Raw genomic sequence first — 26461 nt, forward strand, 5'->3', positions numbered from 1 at the left:
AAAAAAAAGCTAGTTTCATTTTTCTTTCACAAATCCGTCTATTTCATCGTTAAGAAAAAAGCTAATTTTATTTTTCAATTTTCTTTTTCTTTTCACAAATTAATCTATTTCCTCATTAAGAAAAAGCTGGTTTTACTTTTCTTCCCACAAATCAATCTATTTCATCAAGAAAAAAAAGCTAGTTTTCTTTTTCTTTGCACAAATCAGTCTATTTTATCATTAAGAATATCATCATATGGTAATTCCATGACACTTGTTCTTATTAATTGAGCATAAGTAATTATAGGAAGAATTGGAAAATAAACTTTAAGAATTTTTTGTTCGATTCGTTATGCATAAAAATAGCCATGAAATTCTTTGAATGTGGAAAAAGCTTAACATAAACATTATTTCAAATTATAAACAAGGTACTGCTAGTCTAACGGCAAAAGACACCTGAATGCATTTATTTCCATATTATAAAGCAATGAATAGTGAATCTTCTCAAGGCAACCAGGTTCTCAAGGCCATTCGCAGACGATATTTCCTAAAAATGGTCAGCATTGATAATTATAATATTCTAACCCAAGACGACCACTTTTTAACCCAATCAACCTTGAAATATGCAAAACCGTGAAATTCTCACATTCCGAGGCTTCGAAAGGGCTTTCGATTACCAAATCTGACTTATGTTAACAATTTATATAATTAAACTAATTATAACAAGATTCGAAAGTAAAATATATTAGCTTATTGTTCGAAACTCTAATTTTGTTGAACACTTTTTAGGGGAGGGGAGAAGGGGCGAATTTACTTCCATTTTTTAATTTTCTTTAAATTTTACACTCATGTAAACGCAAGTGGAAAAGACTTTAGGGATCATGGATCATAAAACTTTTAAGAGCTATAAAAATATAATTAATATCCATATAACCATCTAAAAAAATTCGTAATACATTATTTAAATACTTAAAATAAAATTAAATGCAAATATCTAGCTAATAAAAGTTAGTTAATTCTTCATAAAGTGCTTTATAAAATACTAATATATCATACTCAGTACGGAATCGTTAAGTTACTAGAAAAATGGTAAAATGTCATTAAACAGAATGGAAGACATTTGAGTGATTGAAGTTCACTTTTTATACAAAAAAACTGAGTTTTTTTTTTCGCATGATAAAGCCGAAACTACTCTCTTGGCAACCCAACACAGTAATATATCTTTAAAACAGTATAATTTCAATTCCAAATTGTAAACCACGATCACAAGAAAAGCACATATATCCAGGTAACAGTCTTCTTTTGCAATAATTAGCATCATTTTAAGGTGGCACTGTGCCATCTTCATATAAGGAAAAATTTAAATGTTCTTCACTGGCATCGTACAACAAATTATTACACCTAAGTGTCGCTACCTGTAACAAAAGTAAGGAAAGTACGTCCCTGAAACTTCAAAATACCATTAAATTATTATTATATTATTACATCAAGCAGTTTTTCTGCATGCTTTTACAATGTAATTGACTATTACATGGTAACAGAAATTTAGAAGATTTGAGCTTGAATCGGGCCCTACAATAGAAGCAGCTGTCTCAAGATTTACCTTCTTCTCTGCGTTGTTTAATAATTTCTTACAAGCTAAAAGTACTAATTCAGAAGTCAAACAACAAAAATCAGCGTTATATTTTCAAAATTTTCCCAGGACTAGTTTCGATGGTTTTACTGAACCACCATCCTCTGCTGCAAAACCGCAAATGAACAAGATAGAAAATAATGATTAGATAAGATAAGAAAGCCTGGACAAGAATAAGCAAGTGGCGCCATCTGTTGATGAAACCAGAACTAAAACATAATTTCTTTAAAGGCCGACGGCAAAGATGGATTGGAATTAGGATCGTTACAGATGATGGATTGAAATTAGGAACTTTATTTAAATAATCTTTATTACCTTCAAAAGTAGTTAATTTCAGCTAAAAGTAGTTAATTTCAATACACTAGAAGAGCATAAATTTAAATTCTGTTTTCAAATTTATTTGAATAATATATTGATTAAAAGGGTTATGATGACTCAAACTAATAATTTTAACACATAAAAATAACAAAAACTACTTGTTTTTCAAGTAACAGTATTTCTTTCGCAAAATCGATAATCTGACCAAAAACATATTAAATCATTATATTAAAGCATATTAAATAATTATTTTATTAGAGTTTTTAATGAATATAAAAACCATTCAAGATAATATCTAATATAAAATTAATAGTCTTACTAAGGGTGCTGAAGTTCAAGTGAAAGTAGGTATGCCCAAGGATGATCCAACACATTGAATAGAAACGTATTCCGTGGAGCGAAGTCAAAGCGTCTGAAGCTGCGTTGACATCCATCAGCTTCTTGAAGTTGGAAATAGCAGAGAATGCAAGTAAACATTGTATAATTAAACCTTAAAAAAATTATTGATGTTAATACTGATATGAAAGAAGAAACCCAAACTAAATTAATTATTCAATTTTCTAATCTCATACTGCGAGTAAAATATGCATGCATTTTGTTAACGAATTCTGGAACTGTGAAATATTTTATCGTTAAATAGAAATTAAAAAATACATAAAATCGGTAAGCCAGTATAAATCTATATATAAAGAAGAAAGTCTGTGTGTTTGCCCTCTAATAACTCAGTCGCTACTATAGCTATCGTCGCCAAACTTTCTACAATTCTTTTCTGGGTTCTGGAAAAGGTCAACGTCCACTTTTTTCCACACAAAATACCTAAAATCAGAGATATTAATTAAAAACTCGCAAAAACTATAATTTTCGCCCTCATTTTTCCGAGTGGCAACAGTCTCGCGAGCTGGAGATGAAAATCTGTTTTATTTCGAAAGTTGTTGCCACTGCTCGCTTTCAAATCCTAGAATTTGTTAATAAAAAATTTCTGAGTTTTGAGATGATGTAAAAATAGCATTGCCAAACATTAAATACATTATTTCCGAATCCAATAATTCGCGGGAAGCAATTTCGGCTATTCCCATCTTCGTACGATTTTAATCAGCCAAAATATTAATTAAAAACTCTGGAAGCGCTAATTTTCGCACTCATTTTTCCGAGTGGCATTAGTGTCGCGCGCTGGAGATAAATATGCTTTTTTTCCAAAAGTGTTGCTATTGCTCACTTTCAAATCGTACATTTTGTTAATCAAAAATTTGTAAGTTTTGCCGAATCTCTGCATATAAAAAAGAATGTCTGCTTGTTTATTTGTTCGCGTTGCCACATTTAATCGACTAAAATTAAATATAGGTGAAATATTAGATGGAACTTGAGCTTTTACGACCATTTGATTAGAAAGACGAAAATCATTAAAAACTGCATGCCATTGTTGCTGATATAATGAGAGAGAATTAGTTTATTTGTCTATGGAAATCTTTTATGTGGGTTCCATATCGCATCAGACTGAAAAATGTATGAATATGAATCGTATTTTTTGCGTCGTTATTAAAGAAGGATTACAGCTGTATGGTTCATTCTGTTGTTAAATACATTACACTCGATCTAACTTAACTGGCATCGGGCACTTCTGCTAGTATACTATAAATGTTACCATGAAAGATCGAAATTAGTGAATGTTAACATACCTCGTTAAGGATCGAATATTTTGGTTATATTTTTATACATTCGGATCATCACTGGTGTATGTCAACAAGCACAAATATGCTCCGGTAGAGTTCGAAATGAGACTAAGTGTAAATGAGAACTAAGGATATTTAGCAAATATGTCGCACATACACAAGCACCTATCTGAATACTCACATTCTCCAGATTTCGGTCTTTTACGGTAACTAACGTAATAAAATACAATAACAAAATTCCACTCCGTTAAATGTAAAATTAAAAGTTAGTATGCCAGTCTACGTTTTATTTACAGTTTATAAAGTTTGAATACATTTTCACACTTCACAGCACCTAGAAATGACTGTTTTAAAGAAAGTTTTAGGCTTATCAGTTATATGGAGCTTTCAACTTCCCTTATCAGGAAAGATCAAATTTCAGGTAATTTTAAATGAAAAAAAAAACGAATTTATAACAGATTTAATTGCTTTACGTCAGTTTTAACTCACAAATTTAAAATTGAGATTGTTCGTTGATATAATTTTGTACAAAGGCATATTTGTATTTTATATTGCTAATGACGAAAAAAAAAGATATTATTTATTTTCCATTGTTAAAGATTTTTAACTACCAATTAAATAAATATATTGTTAGACACACATGTACAGTACCCATCGCTTGTTAAACTCCCTTTCTTTTCAAACGTATTTGAGTTTACTGGACGGCTGATTCAAAAGATTGCAATTTGTGTATTGTCGATTTTACAAGCGAAATAATAGCTAACGGCTAATTTAATAATGAATTCTAAAATAATAATTTAAAATAAGTGCTAAAATGAAACTATTTATGCATTTCTGAAATTCATTTTTTAATTTTTTATAAAAATATTATTATAATTACGTTCTTGGTGAAATTTTTCTTACAAAATATTCTCTCTATCTTTGTTTATCTCATGTCGTTGAACAGTAGTTTCTGAATTATATTCTAATTTCGTAAGACTTTGGTAGCCTTTTTTTGACCAGCTATCATCACGATGCCTTCAGTTAAAGAACTTTTTTTTTTAAGAAAAATTTGCAGTGCTTTTCTAGATTCGATTGATGACATGCCATTGTCAACACTCTTTTCAGTATCATTTTCCTTTTCAGTGTCTGCAGTTCTTTAACTTCTTTTAAGGTCAGTTTTTATACAGGTTTTGTGAATTGACACATATTCTAAAAGTGAATCTTCGTAATTTCCTTCACTTGTGTCTGAAACTAGAGCTGTAGACTTCATTTCCAGTTGGAGGCTTCTTCTACATAAAAGCCACATTCCGAAAATAGTTTGTAGCTTATTTTAACAGACTAATCCCCTACATTGACTGTAACATGCATGGGCTCTAGCAGAGATATCGATTTACTTATCTTCTTCAAAGTGATAGTATTTTCACGTAATTGAATTCTGTACATCATCTTCTGAACATCTTTTCTGTAATTACATTTAAACGTTTTTGTGATACCCTAAAACTAAAGGAATATTAGAAGTTGTAATATTAGAAGAAGGAGCACTATTTCTCAGACTATTTTTCAGACAGAGATCAGATGTGTGTGTGTTGCGCAGTTATTCAATTAGTAAAGCTAATTGTTTCGTTCTTCGGTTTGCTGTCCCATTTCAAAAGAAAATCATTAAATATACTAGTTGTCATCTATGAATTTGTGCTGTCAGAAGTAAATCCTTGACTTCTTTCAGGTTTTCTGTTTTATCAAAAACTAATGTTGTCTTCTTAATTATTGGGTCCATATTGCACATTAATATCATAGTCACTTACACTTTATGTTTATTAAATCAACTGTTGTTTTACTTTTAAATACTAATGTATGTTCTGTAACATAATCCAATTCTGTCTGTATTATAAGTTTCGTATAGCTTGTATTTATTTAACAGTTCAAGTAAAACGTCTTTTATCCAGTTATCAGCTGGTAGTGATCTGTTTCTTTTTTCTCATCAGGCAATTTCTGGTGAACAATGCCGAATTTCTCTTTCTCCAGTTTATGATCCATTTGCCAGCTGATAGTCAATTCTTTCACAGCTTTTAGCGAATTAATGAAAACAGCTCTAGAAAAATAAGCACGTTTTAATTAAACCTTGAAACCATTTTAGAGAGCCAATTTCAATGTCTTTCGAATTTCTGGCTTTTTTGCGTTCCCTTGAGACATCTGATTTTGATTAGTTTAAATTCATAAAAATTCTTTTTTTAATTAAACTACACAATTCAGTTTGGAAAACTTTTAGTTTAAATGTAGCTTTTTCTTTAGCTGAAATTATCAAGAACATGAATATCTGTCAACAGTTTTTCCTTTTTTGTCAGGTTTAAGGCTTTTCGCTTGGCCTTTTCGGCGTGGTATTAGTTAAGCAGACAGCAAATTTAAGATTGAACTTTGTTTTAGTCGATCTGCCGCTTCATGGTTATAAGCATGACCAACGCTTTCCTTGCACTTTCTTCAGCTAACAATCACCACATCATTTCCATTCAAAGACTCTTAATGTGCACCAATGCTAAGAGGTAAATGCAGTACTTTCCTGAACTTTTTTTTTAATTATTATTATTATTATTATTATTATTATTGTTATTATTATTATTATTATTATTATTATTATTATTATTATTATTATTATTATTATTATTCTCTGTGAACATAATGAGTCTCTCTCAAAGAGAAGATTTTGAATTCGGAAAACTTAAAAGATGAGACACAGAAGCCTTCTATCAGCTGGTATTCTAGAATGAGCTCCACTCATTTGTTGTTCTTCTACTGTAGAGAACTGGTTTTGCTAAGATAGGAAAATTCGATTCTTCTGAAATCCAGTGCAGACAAAAAACTCTGGAAACACTCATAGCTAAAACTATTTTATTCAAATTCGTTTTATTGGAGCACTTCGTAACTAAATAACAAAGCTATAATCCACAATACATTGAATGGATAAACTTCGAAACGGTTTAATAGGTACAAGTACTATATTCTGGCACTAAAGATTCTGGCCTTTTACCAATCTGAGTTTAATAAGCAGCATAGATGAGTTTAATAAATGGCAGTTTTTCTATTTGTTAGTATTTATTTGGTTTGTTTCTTGGAAATTTGAATGTAGAGTTTAACAAGCAGAGGATATTGGACGTATATTTAATATAAATATTTTTGAAAATAGTCGTAGATACTTAAATTTATTTGATTTTGTTTTTTGAAATGTTATGTTTTTCTTATTTATGTTAGATAATAAATCTAGCGTGTATTTTTGCTTAGGTGACCGTGTAGTCACTCTAGTGTAGTAGTGTCTATAATACTGACACACATATATATTTCTTCGTATACAAAGTTGTAGATCTTGTAATTTTCAATTGATCAAGTTTTAAATTATTAAAATAACTCAGTTAGAAGCGAAGAGATAGGCGGAACTTGTATTGATGCTTTAAAATGGCGACATTTGGCGATTTCTCGCCAAGTGGGCACCTTTCTGAGAGTTTTTGAGAAAATTGCTATGCTGCCGATCAAATGGACATATCGGCTAACTAGATGCGTCAGCTTCACGTCCTGTCGGCTAAATGTCCCAGCAGTCGACGGCTAAGTGGTTGGCGATTTAGTATGACGATCCAACAGTGAAATGTGATCGACTCAGGAAATATTTAGGAGCATCCATTACACTACATGCTATAACTAGTTTCTCGAATATTTCAGTGTTTTTTCCCCCTTTCTGCTTGAATCAATTGCAACTGTTTTATAGCACTCTTATCTTTTGAAATAATATATCTTGATTATACAAATGAAAAGACTTTCTTAATGCAGTAAAACACTACTTAGATCAGGACCTACATACCTGATTCAGACGGAGCCACGTTCTTCTTTCGAATAATGAGAGCATCCACTAATGTGCCAGACAAAACAAGCATTATAAGAACTCCTATCACGCACCTGAAAGAGCATTATACTTGAAACATACTTATTTATGCATTTACTGTATACACATTTTTACCGTATATAAAGAAACTCTGAAAAAATTATTTATCCATTTAAAAAGATTTTCATACTGAACTGAAATACTCTGAAAATGTCTGGCATGTTATCCCCTGAATGATACAGGGGATAGCATGATATTATTAGTATCATTAATAATAATAATAATATTTATTCTTAGCCTGCCTCGCCTCTCATTGGGCACTACAGGTCATTCGTTATTAATTAATTACAAAGCAAATTACATTTATAAATACAATTTGATGTTGGTTTTTCCAACTTACATTGAATCGTTATATTAGTGAAAACAAGTTTGAATAGGAATTTGAATATATATATGAAAAAGTGAGTTAATTACATATTTATATAAGGCAAAGCATGCTGCCTTTTACATATCGTCAGATTTTAACCTGGTATGACTTGTATGATGGTCTTGTTGTCATTGACGAAGCTGACAATCTGTCTTACTTCCTGGAGAGCGTAGAAATCCGTTAGGTAACCTCTGAGACCTTTACTTTGGAGTAGGGCGGTGTTGGCTGGGGATCTAAGCGACTTGGTGAGTGATTAGTATGATATTATTAGTATTCTTTAATGCATATTAAACTCAAGGCAGAGCAGAAACACGTCAAAGTTAAATGTAAAATTAGGCAAAGCAACCTTGTGTTTGATTAAGTTTCTAGCGATTACGAGGGCAAACAGGTACAGGCTTTTCTCATCAGGAGCAAGAATACTCTGCAGATTGGCAGATTTCTTTGGTTAGCTTTAAAAATATAAATCACAAGATAGCTTTAGAAGAATCGCGAAAAGTTATGAAGCTTTCGTTTTGTGATCGCATGTATTTCATAATTATTAATTATGAATAACTTGCAATTAATAATTAAATATGTGTTTAATTGTTGTTATCTTGTTATTACCTTATTCTCTTCTAATACTTCCTTTTCTAGGCCTTGATGATTCGCTCATGAAATTAGAAGATTCTAAGTGCATTTGTATCATACTGGACTGAAAATATACATGGAGTAATTACATGGAATTTCTTTGTGTGAAATGTGAAAAATCATTAACTACTTTTGTTTTCCCGGGTGTTCCGCTTACTGATTTCGAAAGTGAACACAGAAATAAAAATTTCGAGGTAGTGTCAAATGATACTTTGGTAGATTGCATAGATGAAAATTTACCTTTTTCTGATATTCCTCAACCAGCTATATTAGGGCTGGTTTTACTTTATTTAGAGCAAATTTAGAAGCTGGTTTAGCTGCTAAATTTTTATGGTTGGAAAGAGATTGCCCCAAAACAAAATTTTCATGCTATTTGTTTTACTGATGGCAGTAATATTAATGATAAATGTGGTCTGACATTTTTTCTACTTAAAGACGAATCTGAGGTTTGCGTTTTTAAGCAGTGTATTTGAAATGAATTTTTTTTTTTTTTCCAAGCACAGCTTCTTTGTATTTATCTTGCGGCTGAGTAGGTAAAAGTAAAACCAATAAATGAACGCATCTTGCGAAGTTTTAAAAAAACTCATTATACTAAAGCCATAATTATTAAATTTTCAGCAAAGTTTGAAAGAAAATGAAATGTACAGTGCACAACATTTGTTGGCCTATCTGAGCAAAACGAAAAAAATCGGAATGGCATTTAACATCGGAAGAAGGGAGCATAATGATTTCGAAAAGCACGTTTCAAGAAAGGTGATGTGAAGATGGAATCATTCGTTGATGGAATAAAGGAAGAAAAAGAAATTTTTAAGGCATTGTAAGAAAGCAAATGAGGTTGAAGCAAGCATTAAGGTTTCGAGGAATTCATGTAGCATGATGATGAAGTACTAAATTACCCTGAATAAAAAAAAAATTAGCATAGTTGTTTTTACTTCATAAATTGCCCATAAGCTAGTATGGCATTTTACCACATATTTTCTGAAATTATTCTATAATTATCCAAATCATGCTGTAATTACTGTGACCAAAACTTGAAATGCTACAAAAGGAAAAATTTCTCTTACCAGATAAGTTACCTTTTAATAGCTACCCCAAAGTACATTTATCTTTCAATAATAAAAGTATTCCTCTATAATTCTATACATATGTACAGCAATATCTCGCATAGTTTGGGTAATATCTTCCACCAATATTCTGAAAACAAACTAATCGAGGAGCAAAGTCATGCAAAAATTTATAATTAGTCTCCAAATAATCTTCTGTCTATTTTTCAATGAATAAAACACGCTTAACGAATTAAAACATCTCTATTAGAAATAGTTATTAAAATACATTTAATTCGTGTTGGTATTCTCTTCAATGAATAACACTGTTTACCATAAAGCGAATTATAAATTGAATATTGGGATCTACAGCGTGCTATGACAATATTTCAAGCATTCCAATAATTTTTTGTAATTGTTCAGCAGTTAATTCTCGTACAAGCACTTAAACTCAGTCCTCGTTGTCTAAGTCGTCCTTCCGTTTTTCATAAGCTCGTTTGTCCTTTATATTAACAGCCAACCGTTGGCCCAGCGGTCACTGAAAGTCGCTGAACACTGGAACTTTGGTCTAGGGTTCGAATCCCGATGAACGTGTTGACTGCACGTACGAGACTGATTCCCTTGGAAAGCTTTCCATGAAGATATCTCTCTCTTTAGGAAGATAGCCCTCCAGAGTTTTACCATAATCCAAATAAACCTAACCATCTATGACAATAAGCGTTTTATTATTTGGTACACCAGTGTTTGGCTTGATGTTCTCAATTGTGCTGACAGAATCTAATTCACTGAAACCAAGTTACTATCCAATTTTCGCTATGTTTTTAGTGATTTCACATTCACCAACTATAGTTAGGAGAGTTCAAGAACGAATGGCCAAAGAAAAGGTAGACACCTACACAACGGCGGACCCCAGGTAAAAATTTTCAATATGTTTCCTATCGCTCAACTTTAAAATTGAATAAAAATAAGACGCATGAAAAGATTTTTTTTATTGCCCGTGCGCTTTATTTAATAGCCATTAGCCACGCACGGAAAAGTAATGAGATGTATAAAGGTAGGTTTGGTTTATTTTGTTACGGCAAAGCATTCGGGGCTATCTGTCTAAGGAAAGGGATGCCTTCGTGGTGAGCCTTTTAAGAAAACTGGCTCGCATACAGTTACACATGGGTAAAACCACGAAAAAGCTCATGCATTCAAACCATTCGCCGGAATTTAAACCCCGGACCGAACTATCAGTGTTCAGCTGGTTCGGCCGCTGGTGTGGCTTTTATGAAGGGGAAAATTGATCATTTATATATTAAAAAATAATTTTGTGTACTGTTTGTTTTTAATTTACTTCAGTTTTTCTCAATTAAAATTTGTTTTGAAATTTCGAAACCCAGCTGTTGTGAATCTGGACTGATCGAGGCAAAATAATTACAGTATTTTCTTTACATTGCAGTCGGATCCATATGCCCTTGTATGAAATTTAAGTGCATTTATATCAGCGCCTTTTCCAAGCACTGTGCAATAATTTTACAATAATTAAACTTTCCTACTTTTATAGATCGACACAACAATTATCAATAAATCATAAATATCATGATTGTAATTTCATAGGGCAGTCAATTCTTTTAAAGAAGCATACATGTATGAATTTTACTTACAGCATAGGAATCTGATAGTCTTGTACCACAGTCACTTCTTTGGTCTCGCAACGAGGTACAGAAATATTAGCTGGGAAAATACTCTGCACAACTGAAAAGCAACAGTATTTTCATAAATTAAAAATGTGCATAGTTTTACTGCTTAACCTACAATGTATTGTAATAATAAAAAAGCTCCATCAATGTATTAATCGTATTAAAAAAAACTGTGTTCTTAATACATGTTTTGGAATAAAAGCATTAAATATATACGCATAATACGTTACATTTTAATTAAATTGATTGTTTAAAGCACTATAAAATGTGGCAGTATTAAATTAGAGGTAAAATGAATTTTTACGATGCCAAGTTCAAAGCATTTACAAATAAATGAATAATAGAATTCCTTGCAATAGAAATACCATATTTACTGGCGTAAAAATATAAAACGTAAAACAACAAAAATTAACGAGATCAAGTTTCGAGACTTTTTCAGATTCTTCAGTGCCAAGAAACAACCATTATAGCATTTCTTGAGAGTTACGCTAAAAATAAATTATAATAATAGGAAGTTCATTTTTTTGTCCATTTAACATTACTCAGAGGCATTCGTTTGCGATTTACAGAGGATTTTTATACATTTTTAGAAAGATTTCTATAAAAAATTTTAAAGAAGCGAATGCTTAGAAATAAAGATTTCTGACCAACAATTCATTATTTGAAATGAGGAAATATCGTCTGCCTACTTTTAAATTTATTCTTCTTTTAAAATGTCGCATGTAAACATGATGTGGATTAAAAGATATAGTTTGTGCTTTCTGAAAAGAAATATTCCTATTCAGTAATTCATAAACATTTTAAAATGCATGGCATTAAAATTTTTAAATCCAAAATTAGCAAAATTATTAATCGGAAAGGGAAAAACCATATGTCCTTACTTCCGCATGGAAAGAAGACTCTAAAGAAATACCCGAAAAAGATATGTATTCTTTTTAATAGTTCTAAAGTTAACTCTTCGATATCAAGAGAAAATTCGCCGACGCAGAAATCAATTCCAAAGTCTTTAAATACATCTGTAGCAACAATAAATAAAATAACAAGCAAATATTTACAACGTAAATAGTCTGAAAAACATAATATTCACCAACTTTTGGCATGAGGCTCAACTTAGAACAATTTGTGGAACCCTCTGTGAAAATTATTTAGTAATATATAAATGGATATGTATTGTGACTCTTTATGAAGCTTGGGTTTACCTAAATGAAATCAACAAAAAAGTTCCATTTATTATCGAAAACAAAGAGAACAAATATGGGCAAACATTGTTCGGTTAATGCAAGGAATGTTTCAGTAAGGGGTATTTGTTCGGTTAATGCAAAGAATGTTTCAGTAAGGGGTATTTGTTCGGTTAATGCAAAGAATGTTTCAGTAAGGGGTATTTGTTCGGTTAATGCAAAGAATGTTTCAGTAAGAGGTATTTGTTCGGTTAATGCAAAGAATGTTTCAGTAAGTGGTAAGTTATAACTGCCACGAGTTTCCCTTACAATGAGAAATTAAAAATAAGGGTGGAGAAAAAATTTTAAAATCAACCCAACATAATATCAAGAGAAAACTTTACATTTGATATCTACATAAGAAATTCCATCTCATTATCTCAGAGGTTTTCAAAGAGAAACGTCATTAAGACAAAGCAAAAACGCATACTCCGAAATGTACTACTGAATTCCTTGAAAAAAACGAAGGCTGATCCATGTATTGCATACATACCTTTTCAACGTCAAAACAAAAATGAACGACTATTTGCTAAGGCAATTTTTTGTTGTAATCAAAATTATGTGTCTATGACCAACAGTTGCGAAAATGATGTCCATGTACGGACTTTTATGAACACTCTATATAATGAATTTATGACGATGAGCCGAAACTTGAAACTAAATGAGTAATACTTTTTAGAATAAATTTTGTTTAATATTGTCATACAGTATTATAAAAACACCTACATAATATTCTATCATAAGTATGTTTATTGAGGGTAAAATATTAAACAGTTGCTGTACAGTTTATAGTATCTACGTAAGCTTTTGGTTAACTAATAAGCGCATTTTCGTAACTGTTTTTAACAATATTGTAATAAATTCGTACTCTTAACATTCAGAAAAGATTTAAATTCAACTATGGGCAGAGCTATAGTACTACGCATTCTAACATTTAACATATATATCAATAAAATATATTAATTCTAAATATTGTTACAATTCTAAAGCTTATAATGATCAGTGTGATAAGCTAATCTTACCGAAAGTGGATACATTAAATACATCAGACGTAGAACAAGCGGAAGGTACGCAAACACCAATTCTTAATGGAAACAAATAAAACAGCTGTACGTATTTCGTAAATTCGCCCATTACCTGAAAATAACAAAAAGTCATAATTTGTATGATACAATAATGATCACTATTTTTAAAAAATTACAGAAATTTAAATTCTGAAATGTGTGATAAATTTTGCTGTTAAAAATATTTTATTTTAGTACAGTGAATAAAGGCATTAATTAAACAAAACCCAGTCCTTATCAAAAATAAAGCCTTCAATATTTCCGTATGCAATTTTAAATTCTTTTATGTAATAATAATAGCAACTATCACTAGAGATGGCACATTCGTATCCTCAAATACCTCAAATCTTAAAAATGATTCGCTATACTTGAGGAATCTTGAAAGAGATTCGAGGTATTTGAGGAAACTTGAAAGAGATTCCAGATAAAACCAATAGATACTTTTTAATTCAAAACTTCGCGTAGATCACTAACATTACTTCACCGAGACCTTCAGCTCTTATATAGATCTTTAGTTTAGTTATAGACCTTTAGTTCAGTTATAAGCCTTTAGTTTTCTAGAAGGACTTCAGATGTCCATGATGATTTTTACATTTATTTTTATTCTTTCGTCGACATATTTTATTTTAATAGATTACTTAAAAATTCATAAATTTTAAAAGGTTATTTAAAAATATTTAAGATTTCAACTGAAATTTGATAATATTTTTATGTTAAATAAGATATTGTTTTTACGTTAAATCTGTCCAATCTTTATATTGCTTCTGTCAGCCTCACCAGAAATGCAAATTAGATAGTTTTTAAATACTGAGCGAAAATATGAATTATAAAGAGTTTGGTAAGGTAACTAGTAACAGCAGATAGAAAATGGGGGTTCACCTGCACGCGGTGTGCGGTGTGGGCGTGGTCGATGACGTCACACAGAGGGCGGGACCAAAGGCAACGTCATCACACTAGGAGGCGTGGTCACGAGTGGAGTTGAGGTGTTTTTAGATTGCTGATTGAGTTGTAGACCTCCTGCTTTTCATTTAAAGTTAGTTTTTTTTTTAAATTGGCAACAGGAAATATTTTCTGCATCTTAATTTTGATGATATAGCAATGCTGCCCTCTATTAATGGAAAAGTGAATTATATGTTCTAGAAATATATTTTTTAAGTCTGGTGTTAAAATGATTCAATGCGCGACTCTAAAAACAATGTAAAAGAAACAAATATAAAAAAAAAAAGACTTTTCTTTAATGATAGTTCATCATGTTATGAAAATGTAACTACAAGATAATTTTTTTTTATTACTCAATTTTATTCTGATTTATTCTGATCCTTTCTAGTTTTTCATGAAACTTTAACTTATTTCTCAGGTTTTCTGTTTCATAATAACATATTCACTTACTGTCATATTTTTTTAATACTTAACGTTTCTAATTTATTTGTAATATTTTATTTAATTTCCACATACTATTTTTTTTTCATACCTTTCATAAATTTCAGAATACCCTGATTTTTAACTTATACGTTATATTTCACAAACGTTCCCGCACGTGCTGTTTATTTGTTACATTACTTAATTTTAGATGCAATTTCACACTTTTTTTAACGTTATAATGTTCAATATATTCTGAATTTTAACTTCATTTACTTTTTTTAAACCATTCTAGTATTCTATACACACTTTAACTTAGCGATATGAAATTGTATTTAAAAAGAAACGTTTATTTTTCGTGATCTTAGTTCTTTTACTAAATTTTCTACAGAATTTCTAATTTCTTTCACGTGTTTAACAATATCTTCCTTACATTACCGAATATTTAAAAAAAAAAAAACTTAAGTCTATAACAGTTAATTGCTTTTCTTACGTTCATGATTTGCCTTCTGTGTTTATATTTCTTAATTCCAGCTTAATTTATTTATTATAATGTTTTTATTTCTATCTCATCACTCGTAATTCCAACATTTTATCCCTTTTTATTCATTTTAACGATATGGATTGTTTTCATTTACTCCATATTCAAATATTTCCTTACAATTTTTATAATACTTGTTTTATTCCTCGATCATAATAGATCATCTACAGGTTTTACTCAGAAATTTCCATTCACAACTTTACAGTTTAATACCATTTATATCTAAATGTATTTCTTTCTCATATAGTTTTATGGTCTTCAAAGTTTCTAACATCATGTTTAGTTTTAAATCCCGATTACCTTTAAGTGTGTTGATAATTTTCATTTTTAATTTTACAACCACGTTCAGTGTTTCATCCACACATACCAAAATATTTCTTACATTTTCTGATATTTAGTCTATGTCATATTTCAGTACTTAAAATGAATTTACACTGCTCACACTATTATTTTTTCATGTTTTAGAGACACTAACTATACTAATTTTACTATTTTTCCTGCACTAATTGCATCTATGTCAGCACTCATGATAAACCAGCAATTGTTTTGCATCACATGCATAAAGAAATTCTTAAAACCAACTTTTTCAATATCGTACTCAAATTATTGTTTTCCAAATGGGAATTACCAGTATTCTTTGGTTTTACTCTGTTACATCTTTTTAAATTTTAACATCTTACTTTTAATTCTAACATACATCTTTTGAACAGTTTTTTCTTTTAATGATAGCCTTACCTTATTTGTTCAAATTAATTCTTTCATTCACCTTCTTCACTACCTTTCAGTACCTTCATAATTCACTATGCAAACGCAATGTCTTTCACTGACATTCTGTTTAATAATACCACAAGTTTCCTTAATTGACAAAAAACGAATTATTTCTCATTTCAAAATAGAACTACTATATTTTTACACAAACATTACCTTTATCCATTCAAGCCACCCCTTAACCTGTAACTGACGTAGCGATAGGAAAGGAGATTCTTATCATATGCTCTTTCGACATTTGAGGTTTCTAGAACTTCTTTGACAAGTATATCAATACCATCAGAAAATATACTTAACACTTTTACCCAGTTTAAAGGCAACATACTGTTATAAGAATGGTTTTAGTTAAATTTATAACACAAATAAACACATTTTGTGCTAAATAGGCATAAACATTTAGATTCAGAATATTTCTTTTTAATCCGATGTAAGACTTGAATTTCATTCATGATACGGATTGTCTCTTGATTTTTTTTGTTTACCTTACACTAATAGAAAATTTTTATTTTACAAGTTCAGCTTTTAACGAAATAGAAATAAAAACTACGATACACCTGGTGTTTTTAAGAAAAGGAACTTTGATATATTTCTGGAAATGTAAATTTTAGAGTTTTTTTCTTTCAATAATGTTGATTTTCATTACCTTACTAATTTCAATAATTCTCTTATTAGCTAATATGAATGAAAGAAGATTGTCAAAAATGTGACACAGTATAATTCTTACGAACATACGTACCTTTACCAGCATACAGATATTACCGATTGAAATGAAGAAAGATACGGATATTTTACTCCAATCTACATTAAATTAAAAAAATATTTAAACTTTCATACATTCCAAAGAATAAACGAAAACTCAATAGATATTGTCATGTTTGTATATATGAGATAAAAGTTTTATGAATGGTATTTAAAGTAATGCTTAGAACTTCATGAAAGCGAACATTCACTATGTTAATACGCATATCATCAGTTATTTACATTAATCAATGTAATATTAATCATTACATGTACTATATGCATATATATTTAAAGTTTAATTGTCTTACAATTGAATAATTAACTATTGAGAGAAAGAGGTTCATATCTTACACTATTTAATTCACATGGAACAAATTTTTCCATCAACCACATTGAACCAAGTTTATTAAATTCGCCAAAGCTCTTTTATTTCTGCATTTTCACACTCACGGCACATTTTAAATGTAACTATTGATTACCATTTCAAACACCGATATCATAACTCAGTGTAAAACTACATCATAACTCATTTTTTCCCTACTAAATACAATTTTATATATTCAAGAAGTACATCTAAGACATGATCATTTTCTGTGTTCTAGCAAATCGATTCAATTGTGAACATACTATTAAGACTTGCGATTTTAGAAGACTTGCATGTATTAACGATGTCAACGTTTCTTCGTTTTTATAAGATTCACATCAAATCATGTCGCATTCGAATGTGGTGTAAGATATCACTTTTTCTTTTAAACACTTGTAAACAATGGATGCAACAATTTATAAGAAGAGAAGTATCATGCTGTTTCAAAACATCATCATCAGCATATTTCTGTTTCTTTTGACACCGCCAAAATAAAAAAAAAAAAAAAAAAAAAAAAAAAAAAGAAAAGGTTCGTGAGATTTTCTTCAAATTCTGTTTTACTTGAAAAAATGTCCGAACATTCAATACGATGTAAAGATTCATATTGTTTTAAATTCTTATGCTCACTAAATATTTTTTATCACGATTTACTCTTAAAAGTAACTTTATAAGTTTTCATATCCTTTTTACATGAAAAGAACTTGTGATTATTCACTACAAAATTCTAAGACGAGAAGCTTCGCGACTTTTCAAACTACAAACTTAAATTTCTTAGGACATACACTACATCTGATGTTTCTTTCATGAGATTTCAAATATCTTCAGATTACTCGTATTCAAGAAACCTTACAAATATATCACATAAGTTCAGCGAATAATCGCTTCATAAACTCTTAAATTTTCAACACGAGTGAATCACTTGAAGCATATACTGTACTGTAAACATACAATACTTAAAAAAGTGTTATAAAAAATAAAAATACATTCATTTCACCAAGAAGCTTTTCTATTTAAATACATTTATTTATTTCCAAAGAATAGGTTTCTGTATTATACATAAAATATACTTAGAATTTTCTTTCATTAGTTAATATCAAATTAACAACAATATCTATTTACTGATATTTGATATACATGTTTGCTTTAAAATTAAAACTAAAATTTCAATATATTTCTATTAAAAAAACATAAGGAAAAAAAAATACTCATAACATCAACCAAAGACAGAAATTTAAATAGAATAGCTGTACTTATATTAGTGCATTTTTATAATCTTCATAACATTTCGATTCAAAAAACTTATTAAAAAATAAATGAAACATTTTTTTCTGCCTTAAAGAATCTCTTATATTTTTAAAATTAATACATAAAAATATATCTTCTCCTATATATTTAATTCTATCCTCAACACTTATTATTATGCAATCATGTCTTGTTTGTGAAGGATGATTTACAATACAACCTTCGCATTTAAATAGTTTTTTAATCACTGAATTTAATTCAGTTTTGATAGAGTTTATGAGTTCTTTAAAACGTTCATCATCATCACTTACCATATCCGAACAATTGTTTTTACATTTGATTTGCAACAGTAAAATAATTTCAAAAATACTTTTATATAAAGTATTAGATACATCAGGAATAATTTCTTTCAATTTTTTTAAAATATCACAGTTTACTTTTAGGTATGTAGGTTTTAGTTTAAAAGAATTTTCATCTTGTTTAAAAACTTGTTGAAAAATACACTCACCTTCTTTGTTGAAAACTACCAACTCATTATTGCAAATGATGCTGGCAGTCGTATAGACAAGATTAAATTCATATATTTTTGAGGAAAATTCTTGCCATGTTGCAGGAGTTATAACAACACCGCGTGTAGTAGGGTATAATATTTTACTTTGTTCCACACATTCACGTAGATGAATGTTCATTCTGTTTTCAAACTGATTTATGGACACAAAATATCCCCAACCAAGAGTCCACTGCGCAATCAACTTCGAACTTTCTATTTTCTGTTCTCGATTATTCGGCATGAAGATATTTTCAGGAACAGACTTCATATAGTGGGCAAACCAGTCATCCTCTGGAAGTTCATCCTCATTATCTTCCAAGCGTCGTTTTTTAATTTTCGAAATTTTTATGTTTCGGAATGTGATACTAATTCTAGGATCTTTAACGTCAGGTTGAGAGGGTATTCCGTGCATCCAAAATTGATTCGTTGGGGGTTTCATTACAAGGAGTGTTCCATGAGTTAAGTCAACGCTTCGAGATGTGAAATTTCGCCTGGTAAATACCATTTCACGTTTTGCACCTAAACTGATGATAGGTATATCATTTTCAGGTTCGAGACTAGTTTCATTGTCTTTATGCGTTGAAATTTTCGCCACTCCGTCAGGATAATAGTTCAATAAAGCAAAATTATATTTTTTGCCAGTTATCGTTTCAACATAATCTTTTACATTTAGAAGAGTTTGAGTCCATGGTTCTGCACAAATGCTCGTTCCAGAGAATTCGTAACTAAGTAGCTGTAGACTTCACGTTATCATGATAACGTGCAGCACTTATCAAGGGTCTTCCTTCACTTCTGTATGTATTGTCAAACTTGGAATAGCAACAACAACCTTAAGATAATACATTCTTTCGCGTATGATTATCAGAGTTTTAGAAATTTTCCATTACTCTATCATGATAAGTGGATGATGCTTTTACGATTCTCCTTATGCATATATGTAATATTGAGGTTCAGAATAACAACATTAGGACACTATAACTCTTTCCCACTATCCTATCATGATTAGTTTTACACATATGACGCCGGAAAGACTGGCTTCACAAACAAGACATGACAAGAATGTATTACGATAAGTGTTGATGAAATCATTTCGTTAATGTATGTTTTAGATAATTTTTGCTATTTAAGAATGCTACGTATTTCTATATCATTCAGAATTGTCGTTAGATTCAGAAGCGAATATGAGGAATATATGTGATACAGAGTTAAATGTGGAATTATACGAAGAATTTTATTCACGAAATGAAGCTGATATTTTGCTAGATGAACTATCAAATTATGATTTTAAAAATATTAGTTTTGAAATTAATGGGACTCAGTATATTCCACGAAGAAAAGTACTCGGTTTTGGTGATGAAGGACTTAGTTACGAATTCTCTGGAACGAGCATTTGTGCAGAACCATGGACTCAAACTCTTCTAAATGTAAAAGATTATGTTGAAACGATAACTGGCAAAAAATATAATTTTGCTTTATTGAACTATTATCCTGACGGAGTGGCGAAAATTTCAACGCATAAAGACAATGAAACTAGTCTCGAACCTGAAAATGATATACCTATCATCAGTTTAGGTGCAAAACGTGAAATGGTATTTACCAGGCGAAATTTCACATCTCGAAGCGTTGACTTAACTCATGGAACACTCCTTGTAATGAAACCCCCAACGAATCAATTTTGGATGCACGGAATACCCTCTCAACCTGACGTTAAAGATCCTAGAATTAGTATCACATTCCGAAACATAAAAATTTCGAAAATTAAAAAACGACGCTTGGAAGATAATGAGGATGAACTTCCAGAGGATGACTGGTTTGCCCACTATATGAAGTCTGTTCCTGAAAATATCTTCATGCCGAATAATCGAGAACAGAAAATAGAAAGTTCGAAGTTGATTGCGCAGTGGACTCTTGGTTGGGGATATTTTGTGTCCATAAATCAGTTTGAAAACAGAATGAACATTCATCTACGTGAATGTGTGGAACAAAGTAAAATATTATACCCTACTACACGCGGTGTTGTTATAACTCCTGCAACATGGCAAGAATTTTCCTCAAAAATATATGAATTTAATCTTGTCTATACGACTGCCAGCATCATTTGCAATAATGAGTTGGTAGTTTTCAACAAAGAAGGTGAGTGTATTTTTCAACAAGTTTTTAAACAAGATGAAAATTCTTTTAAACTAAAACCTACATACCTAAAAGTAAACTGTGATATTTTAAAAAAATTGAAAGAAATTATTCCTGATGTATCTAATACTTTATATAAAAGTATTTTTGAAATTATTTTACTGTTGCAAATCAAATGTAAAAACAATTGTTCGGATATGGTAAGTGATGATGATGAACGTTTTAAAGAACTCATAAACTCTATCAAAACTGAATTAAATTCAGTGATTAAAAAACTATTTAAATGCGAAGGTTGTATTGTAAATCATCCTTCACAAACAAGACATGATTGCATAATAATAAGTGTTGAGGATAGAATTAAATATATAGGAGAAGATATATTTTTATGTATTAATTTTAAAAATATAAGAGATTCTTTAAGGCAGAAAAAAATGTTTCATTTATTTTTTAATAAGTTTTTTGAATCGAAATGTTATGAAGATTATAAAAATGCACTAATATAAGTACAGCTATTCTATTTAAATTTCTGTCTTTGGTTGATGTTATGAGTATTTTTTTTTCCTTATGTTTTTTTAATAGAAATATATTGAAATTTTAGTTTTAATTTTAAAGCAAACATGTATATCAAATATCAGTAAATAGATATTGTTGTTAATTTGATATTAACTAATGAAAGAAAATTCTAAGTATATTTTATGTATAATACAGAAACCTATTCTTTGGAAATAAATAAATGTATTTAAATAGAAAAGCTTCTTGGTGAAATGAATGTATTTTTATTTTTTATAACACTTTTTTAAGTATTGTATGTTTACAGTACAGTATATGCTTCAAGTGATTCACTCGTGTTGAAAATTTAAGAGTTTATGAAGCGATTATTCGCTGAACTTATGTGATATATTTGTAAGGTTTCTTGAATACGAGTAATCTGAAGATATTTGAAATCTCATGAAAGAAACATCAGATGTAGTGTATGTCCTAAGAAATTTAAGTTTGTAGTTTGAAAAGTCGCGAAGCTTCTCGTCTTAGAATTTTGTAGTGAATAATCACAAGTTCTTTTCATGTAAAAAGGATATGAAAACTTATAAAGTTACTTTTAAGAGTAAATCGTGATAAAAAATATTTAGTGAGCATAAGAATTTAAAACAATATGAATCTTTACATCGTATTGAATGTTCGGACATTTTTTCAAGTAAAACAGAATTTGAAGAAAATCTCACGAACCTTTTCTTTTTTTTTTTTTTTTTTTTTTTTTTTTTTATTTTGGCGGTGTCAAAAGAAACAGAAATATGCTGATGATGATGTTTTGAAACAGCATGATACTTCTCTTCTTATAAATTGTTGCATCCATTGTTTACAAGTGTTTAAAAGAAAAAGTGATATCTTACACCACATTCGAATGCGACATGATTTGATGTGAATCTTATAAAAACGAAGAAACGTTGACATCGTTAATACATGCAAGTCTTCTAAAATCGCAAGTCTTAATAGTATGTTCACAATTGAATCGATTTGCTAGAACATAGAAAATGATCATGTCTTAGATGTACTTCTTGAATATATAAAATTGTATTTAGTAGGGAAAAAATGAGTTATGATGTAGTTTTACACTGAGTTATGATATCGGTGTTTGAAATGGTAATCAATAGTTACATTTAAAATGTGCCGTGAGTGTGAAAATGCAGAAATAAAAGAGCTTTGGCGAATTTAATAAACTTGGTTCAATGTGGTTGATGGAAAAATTTGTTCCATGTGAATTAAATAGTGTAAGATATGAACCTCTTTCTCTCAATAGTTAATTATTCAATTGTAAGACAATTAAACTTTAAATATATATGCATATAGTACATGTAATGATTAATATTACATTGATTAATGTAAATAACTGATGATATGCGTATTAACATAGTGAATGTTCGCTTTCATGAAGTTCTAAGCATTACTTTAAATACCATTCATAAAACTTTTATCTCATATATACAAACATGACAATATCTATTGAGTTTTCGTTTATTCTTTGGAATGTATGAAAGTTTAAATATTTTTTTAATTTAATGTAGATTGGAGTAAAATATCCGTATCTTTCTTCATTTCAATCGGTAATATCTGTATGCTGGTAAAGGTACGTATGTTCGTAAGAATTATACTGTGTCACATTTTTGACAATCTTCTTTCATTCATATTAGCTAATAAGAGAATTATTGAAATTAGTAAGGTAATGAAAATCAACATTATTGAAAGAAAAAAACTCTAAAATTTACATTTCCAGAAATATATCAAAGTTCCTTTTCTTAAAAACACCAGGTGTATCGTAGTTTTTATTTCTATTTCGTTAAAAGCTGAACTTGTAAAATAAAAATTTTCTATTAGTGTAAGGTAAACAAAAAAAATCAAGAGACAATCCGTATCATGAATGAAATTCAAGTCTTACATCGGATTAAAAAGAAATATTCTGAATCTAAATGTTTATGCCTATTTAGCACAAAATGTGTTTATTTGTGTTATAAATTTAACTAAAACCATTCTTATAACAGTATGTTGCCTTTAAACTGGGTAAAAGTGTTAAGTATATTTTCTGATGGTATTGATATACTTGTCAAAGAAGTTCTAGAAACCTCAAATGTCGAAAGAGCATATGATAAGAATCTCCTTTCCTATCGCTACGTCAGTTACAGGTTAAGGGGTGGCTTGAATGGATAAAGGTAATGTTTGTGTAAAAATATAGTAGTTCTATTTTGAAATGAGAAATAATTCGTTTTTTGTCAATTAAGGAAACTTGTGGTATTATTAAACAGAATGTCAGTGAAAGACATTGCGTTTGCATAGTGAATTATGAAGGTACTGAAAGGTAGTGAAGAAGGTGAATGAAAGAATTAATTTGAACAAATAAGGTAAGGCTATCATTAAAAGAAAAAACTGTTCAAAAGATGTATGTTAGAATTAAAAGTAAGATGTTAAAATTTAAAAAGATGTAACAGAGTAAAACCAAAGAATACTGGTAATTCCCATTTGGAAAACAATAATTTGAGTACGATATTGAAAAAGTTGGTTTTAAGAATTTCTTTATGCATGTGATGCAAAACAATTGCTGGTTTATCATGAGTGCTGACATAGATGCAATTAGTGCAGGAAAAATAGTAAAATTAGTATAGTTAGTGTCTCTAAAACATGAAAAAATAATAGTGTGAGCAGTGTAAATTCATTTTAAGTACTGAAATATGACATAGACTAAATATCAGAAAATGTAAGAAATATTTTGGTATGTGTGGATGAAACACTGAACGTGGTTGTAAAATTAAAAATGAAAATTATCAACACACTTAAAGGTAATCGGGATTTAAAACTAAACATGATGTTAGAAACTTTGAAGACCATAAAACTATATGAGAAAGAAATACATTTAGATATAAATGGTATTAAACTGTAAAGTTGTGAATGGAAATTTCTGAGTAAAACCTGTAGATGATCTATTATGATCGAGGAATAAAACAAGTATTATAAAAATTGTAAGGAAATATTTGAATATGGAGTAAATGAAAACAATCCATATCGTTAAAATGAATAAAAAGGGATAAAATGTTGGAATTACGAGTGATGAGATAGAAATAAAAACATTATAATAAATAAATTAAGCTGGAATTAAGAAATATAAACACAGAAGGCAAATCATGAACGTAAGAAAAGCAATTAACTGTTATAGACTTAAGTTTTTTTTTTTTTAAATATTCGGTAATGTAAGGAAGATATTGTTAAACACGTGAAAGAAATTAGAAATTCTGTAGAAAATTTAGTAAAAGAACTAAGATCACGAAAAATAAACGTTTCTTTTTAAATACAATTTCATATCGCTAAGTTAAAGTGTGTATAGAATACTAGAATGGTTTAAAAAAAGTAAATGAAGTTAAAATTCAGAATATATTGAACATTATAACGTTAAAAAAAGTGTGAAATTGCATCTAAAATTAAGTAATGTAACAAATAAACAGCACGTGCGGGAACGTTTGTGAAATATAACGTATAAGTTAAAAATCAGGGTATTCTGAAATTTATGAAAGGTATGAAAAAAAAATAGTATGTGGAAATTAAATAAAATATTACAAATAAATTAGAAACGTTAAGTATTAAAAAAATATGACAGTAAGTGAATATGTTATTATGAAACAGAAAACCTGAGAAATAAGTTAAAGTTTCATGAAAAACTAGAAAGGATCAGAATAAATCAGAATAAAATTGAGTAATAAAAAAAAATTATCTTGTAGTTACATTTTCATAACATGATGAACTATCATTAAAGAAAAGTCTTTTTTTTTTTTATATTTGTTTCTTTTACATTGTTTTTAGAGTCGCGCATTGAATCATTTTAACACCAGACTTAAAAAATATATTTCTAGAACATATAATTCACTTTTCCATTAATAGAGGGCAGCATTGCTATATCATCAAAATTAAGATGCAGAAAATATTTCCTGTTGCCAATTTAAAAAAAAAACTAACTTTAAATGAAAAGCAGGAGGTCTACAACTCAATCAGCAATCTAAAAACACCTCAACTCCACTCGTGACCACGCCTCCTAGTGTGATGACGTTGCCTTTGGTCCCGCCCTCTGTGTGACGTCATCGACCACGCCCACACCGCACACCGCGTGCAGGTGAACCCCCATTTTCTATCTACTAGTAATACTGCTTCTCTCATGTTTCCGCTCATTTGTAATCTACGCTAGCTTTGGTAAATTCTTTCTGGCTTCTCAGTATTAATGTTTGGAGATCGCGCAAGGTTAGAAGCCTTGCTGCTAGATAATTAACGTTAATTAGACATTTGTGCTGTACTTATCTAAATTTATTATAATTCCAAACTCTGCAAGAACCGACGTTTAAGTTACTATAAGTTAAAGGATTATAAAAGTTCATTATTCGTTTACTTTAAAGTATAAAATAAGTAAGAAGACAAAAAGTAATCTGCGAAAAAAATTCCATTTCAAAATTATAATTATTAAAAACAAATTGTTCACGTAAAAATATTTTGGAAAAAAAATTTTAAATTGCTTTTTTCACACAAACTAGCGTAAAAACTAATACAGAGAAATTGTATTTAGTCAAAAATCATTCACTTAGTTAAATACAAATCGGAGGGCGAGATACGTTTTATTTTTGTCAATTCAAATTGCAGCCTATTTATTAATTAGTAAGCGCTGAGGTACATCAGTTTAGTGTATTGCTAATGAATTTTGTCTTTTTTGCCTTGCTTGCTTTAAAATTAGTA

The 26461-nt window shown here is 29.6% G+C and overlaps 1 protein-coding gene across 2 annotated transcripts in view; it reads right to left on the bottom strand.

Moving 5' to 3' along the window:
* Window positions 1–26461, bottom strand: part of LOC118195520 (nose resistant to fluoxetine protein 6-like) — a 152505-nt gene that overhangs the window by 39136 nt on the left and 86908 nt on the right. For both annotated transcript variants that reach the window (XM_085824252.1, XM_035366846.2), the window contains exons 3-6: window positions 13466–13580; window positions 11191–11281; window positions 7427–7521; window positions 2250–2420 (exon numbers count right to left, since the gene is read on the bottom strand). In XM_085824252.1, the coding sequence (XP_085680378.1) occupies window positions 2250–2420; window positions 7427–7521; window positions 11191–11281; window positions 13466–13580 (472 nt within the window). The remainder of the gene's footprint in view (window positions 1–2249; window positions 2421–7426; window positions 7522–11190; window positions 11282–13465; window positions 13581–26461) is intronic.

Source organism: Stegodyphus dumicola, chromosome 9, assembly GCF_044657685.1.
Source record: "Stegodyphus dumicola isolate Sdum_Otavi_A_Nest chromosome 9, ASM4465768v1".
In the NCBI taxonomy this organism is placed as follows: domain Eukaryota; kingdom Metazoa; phylum Arthropoda; class Arachnida; order Araneae; family Eresidae; genus Stegodyphus; species Stegodyphus dumicola.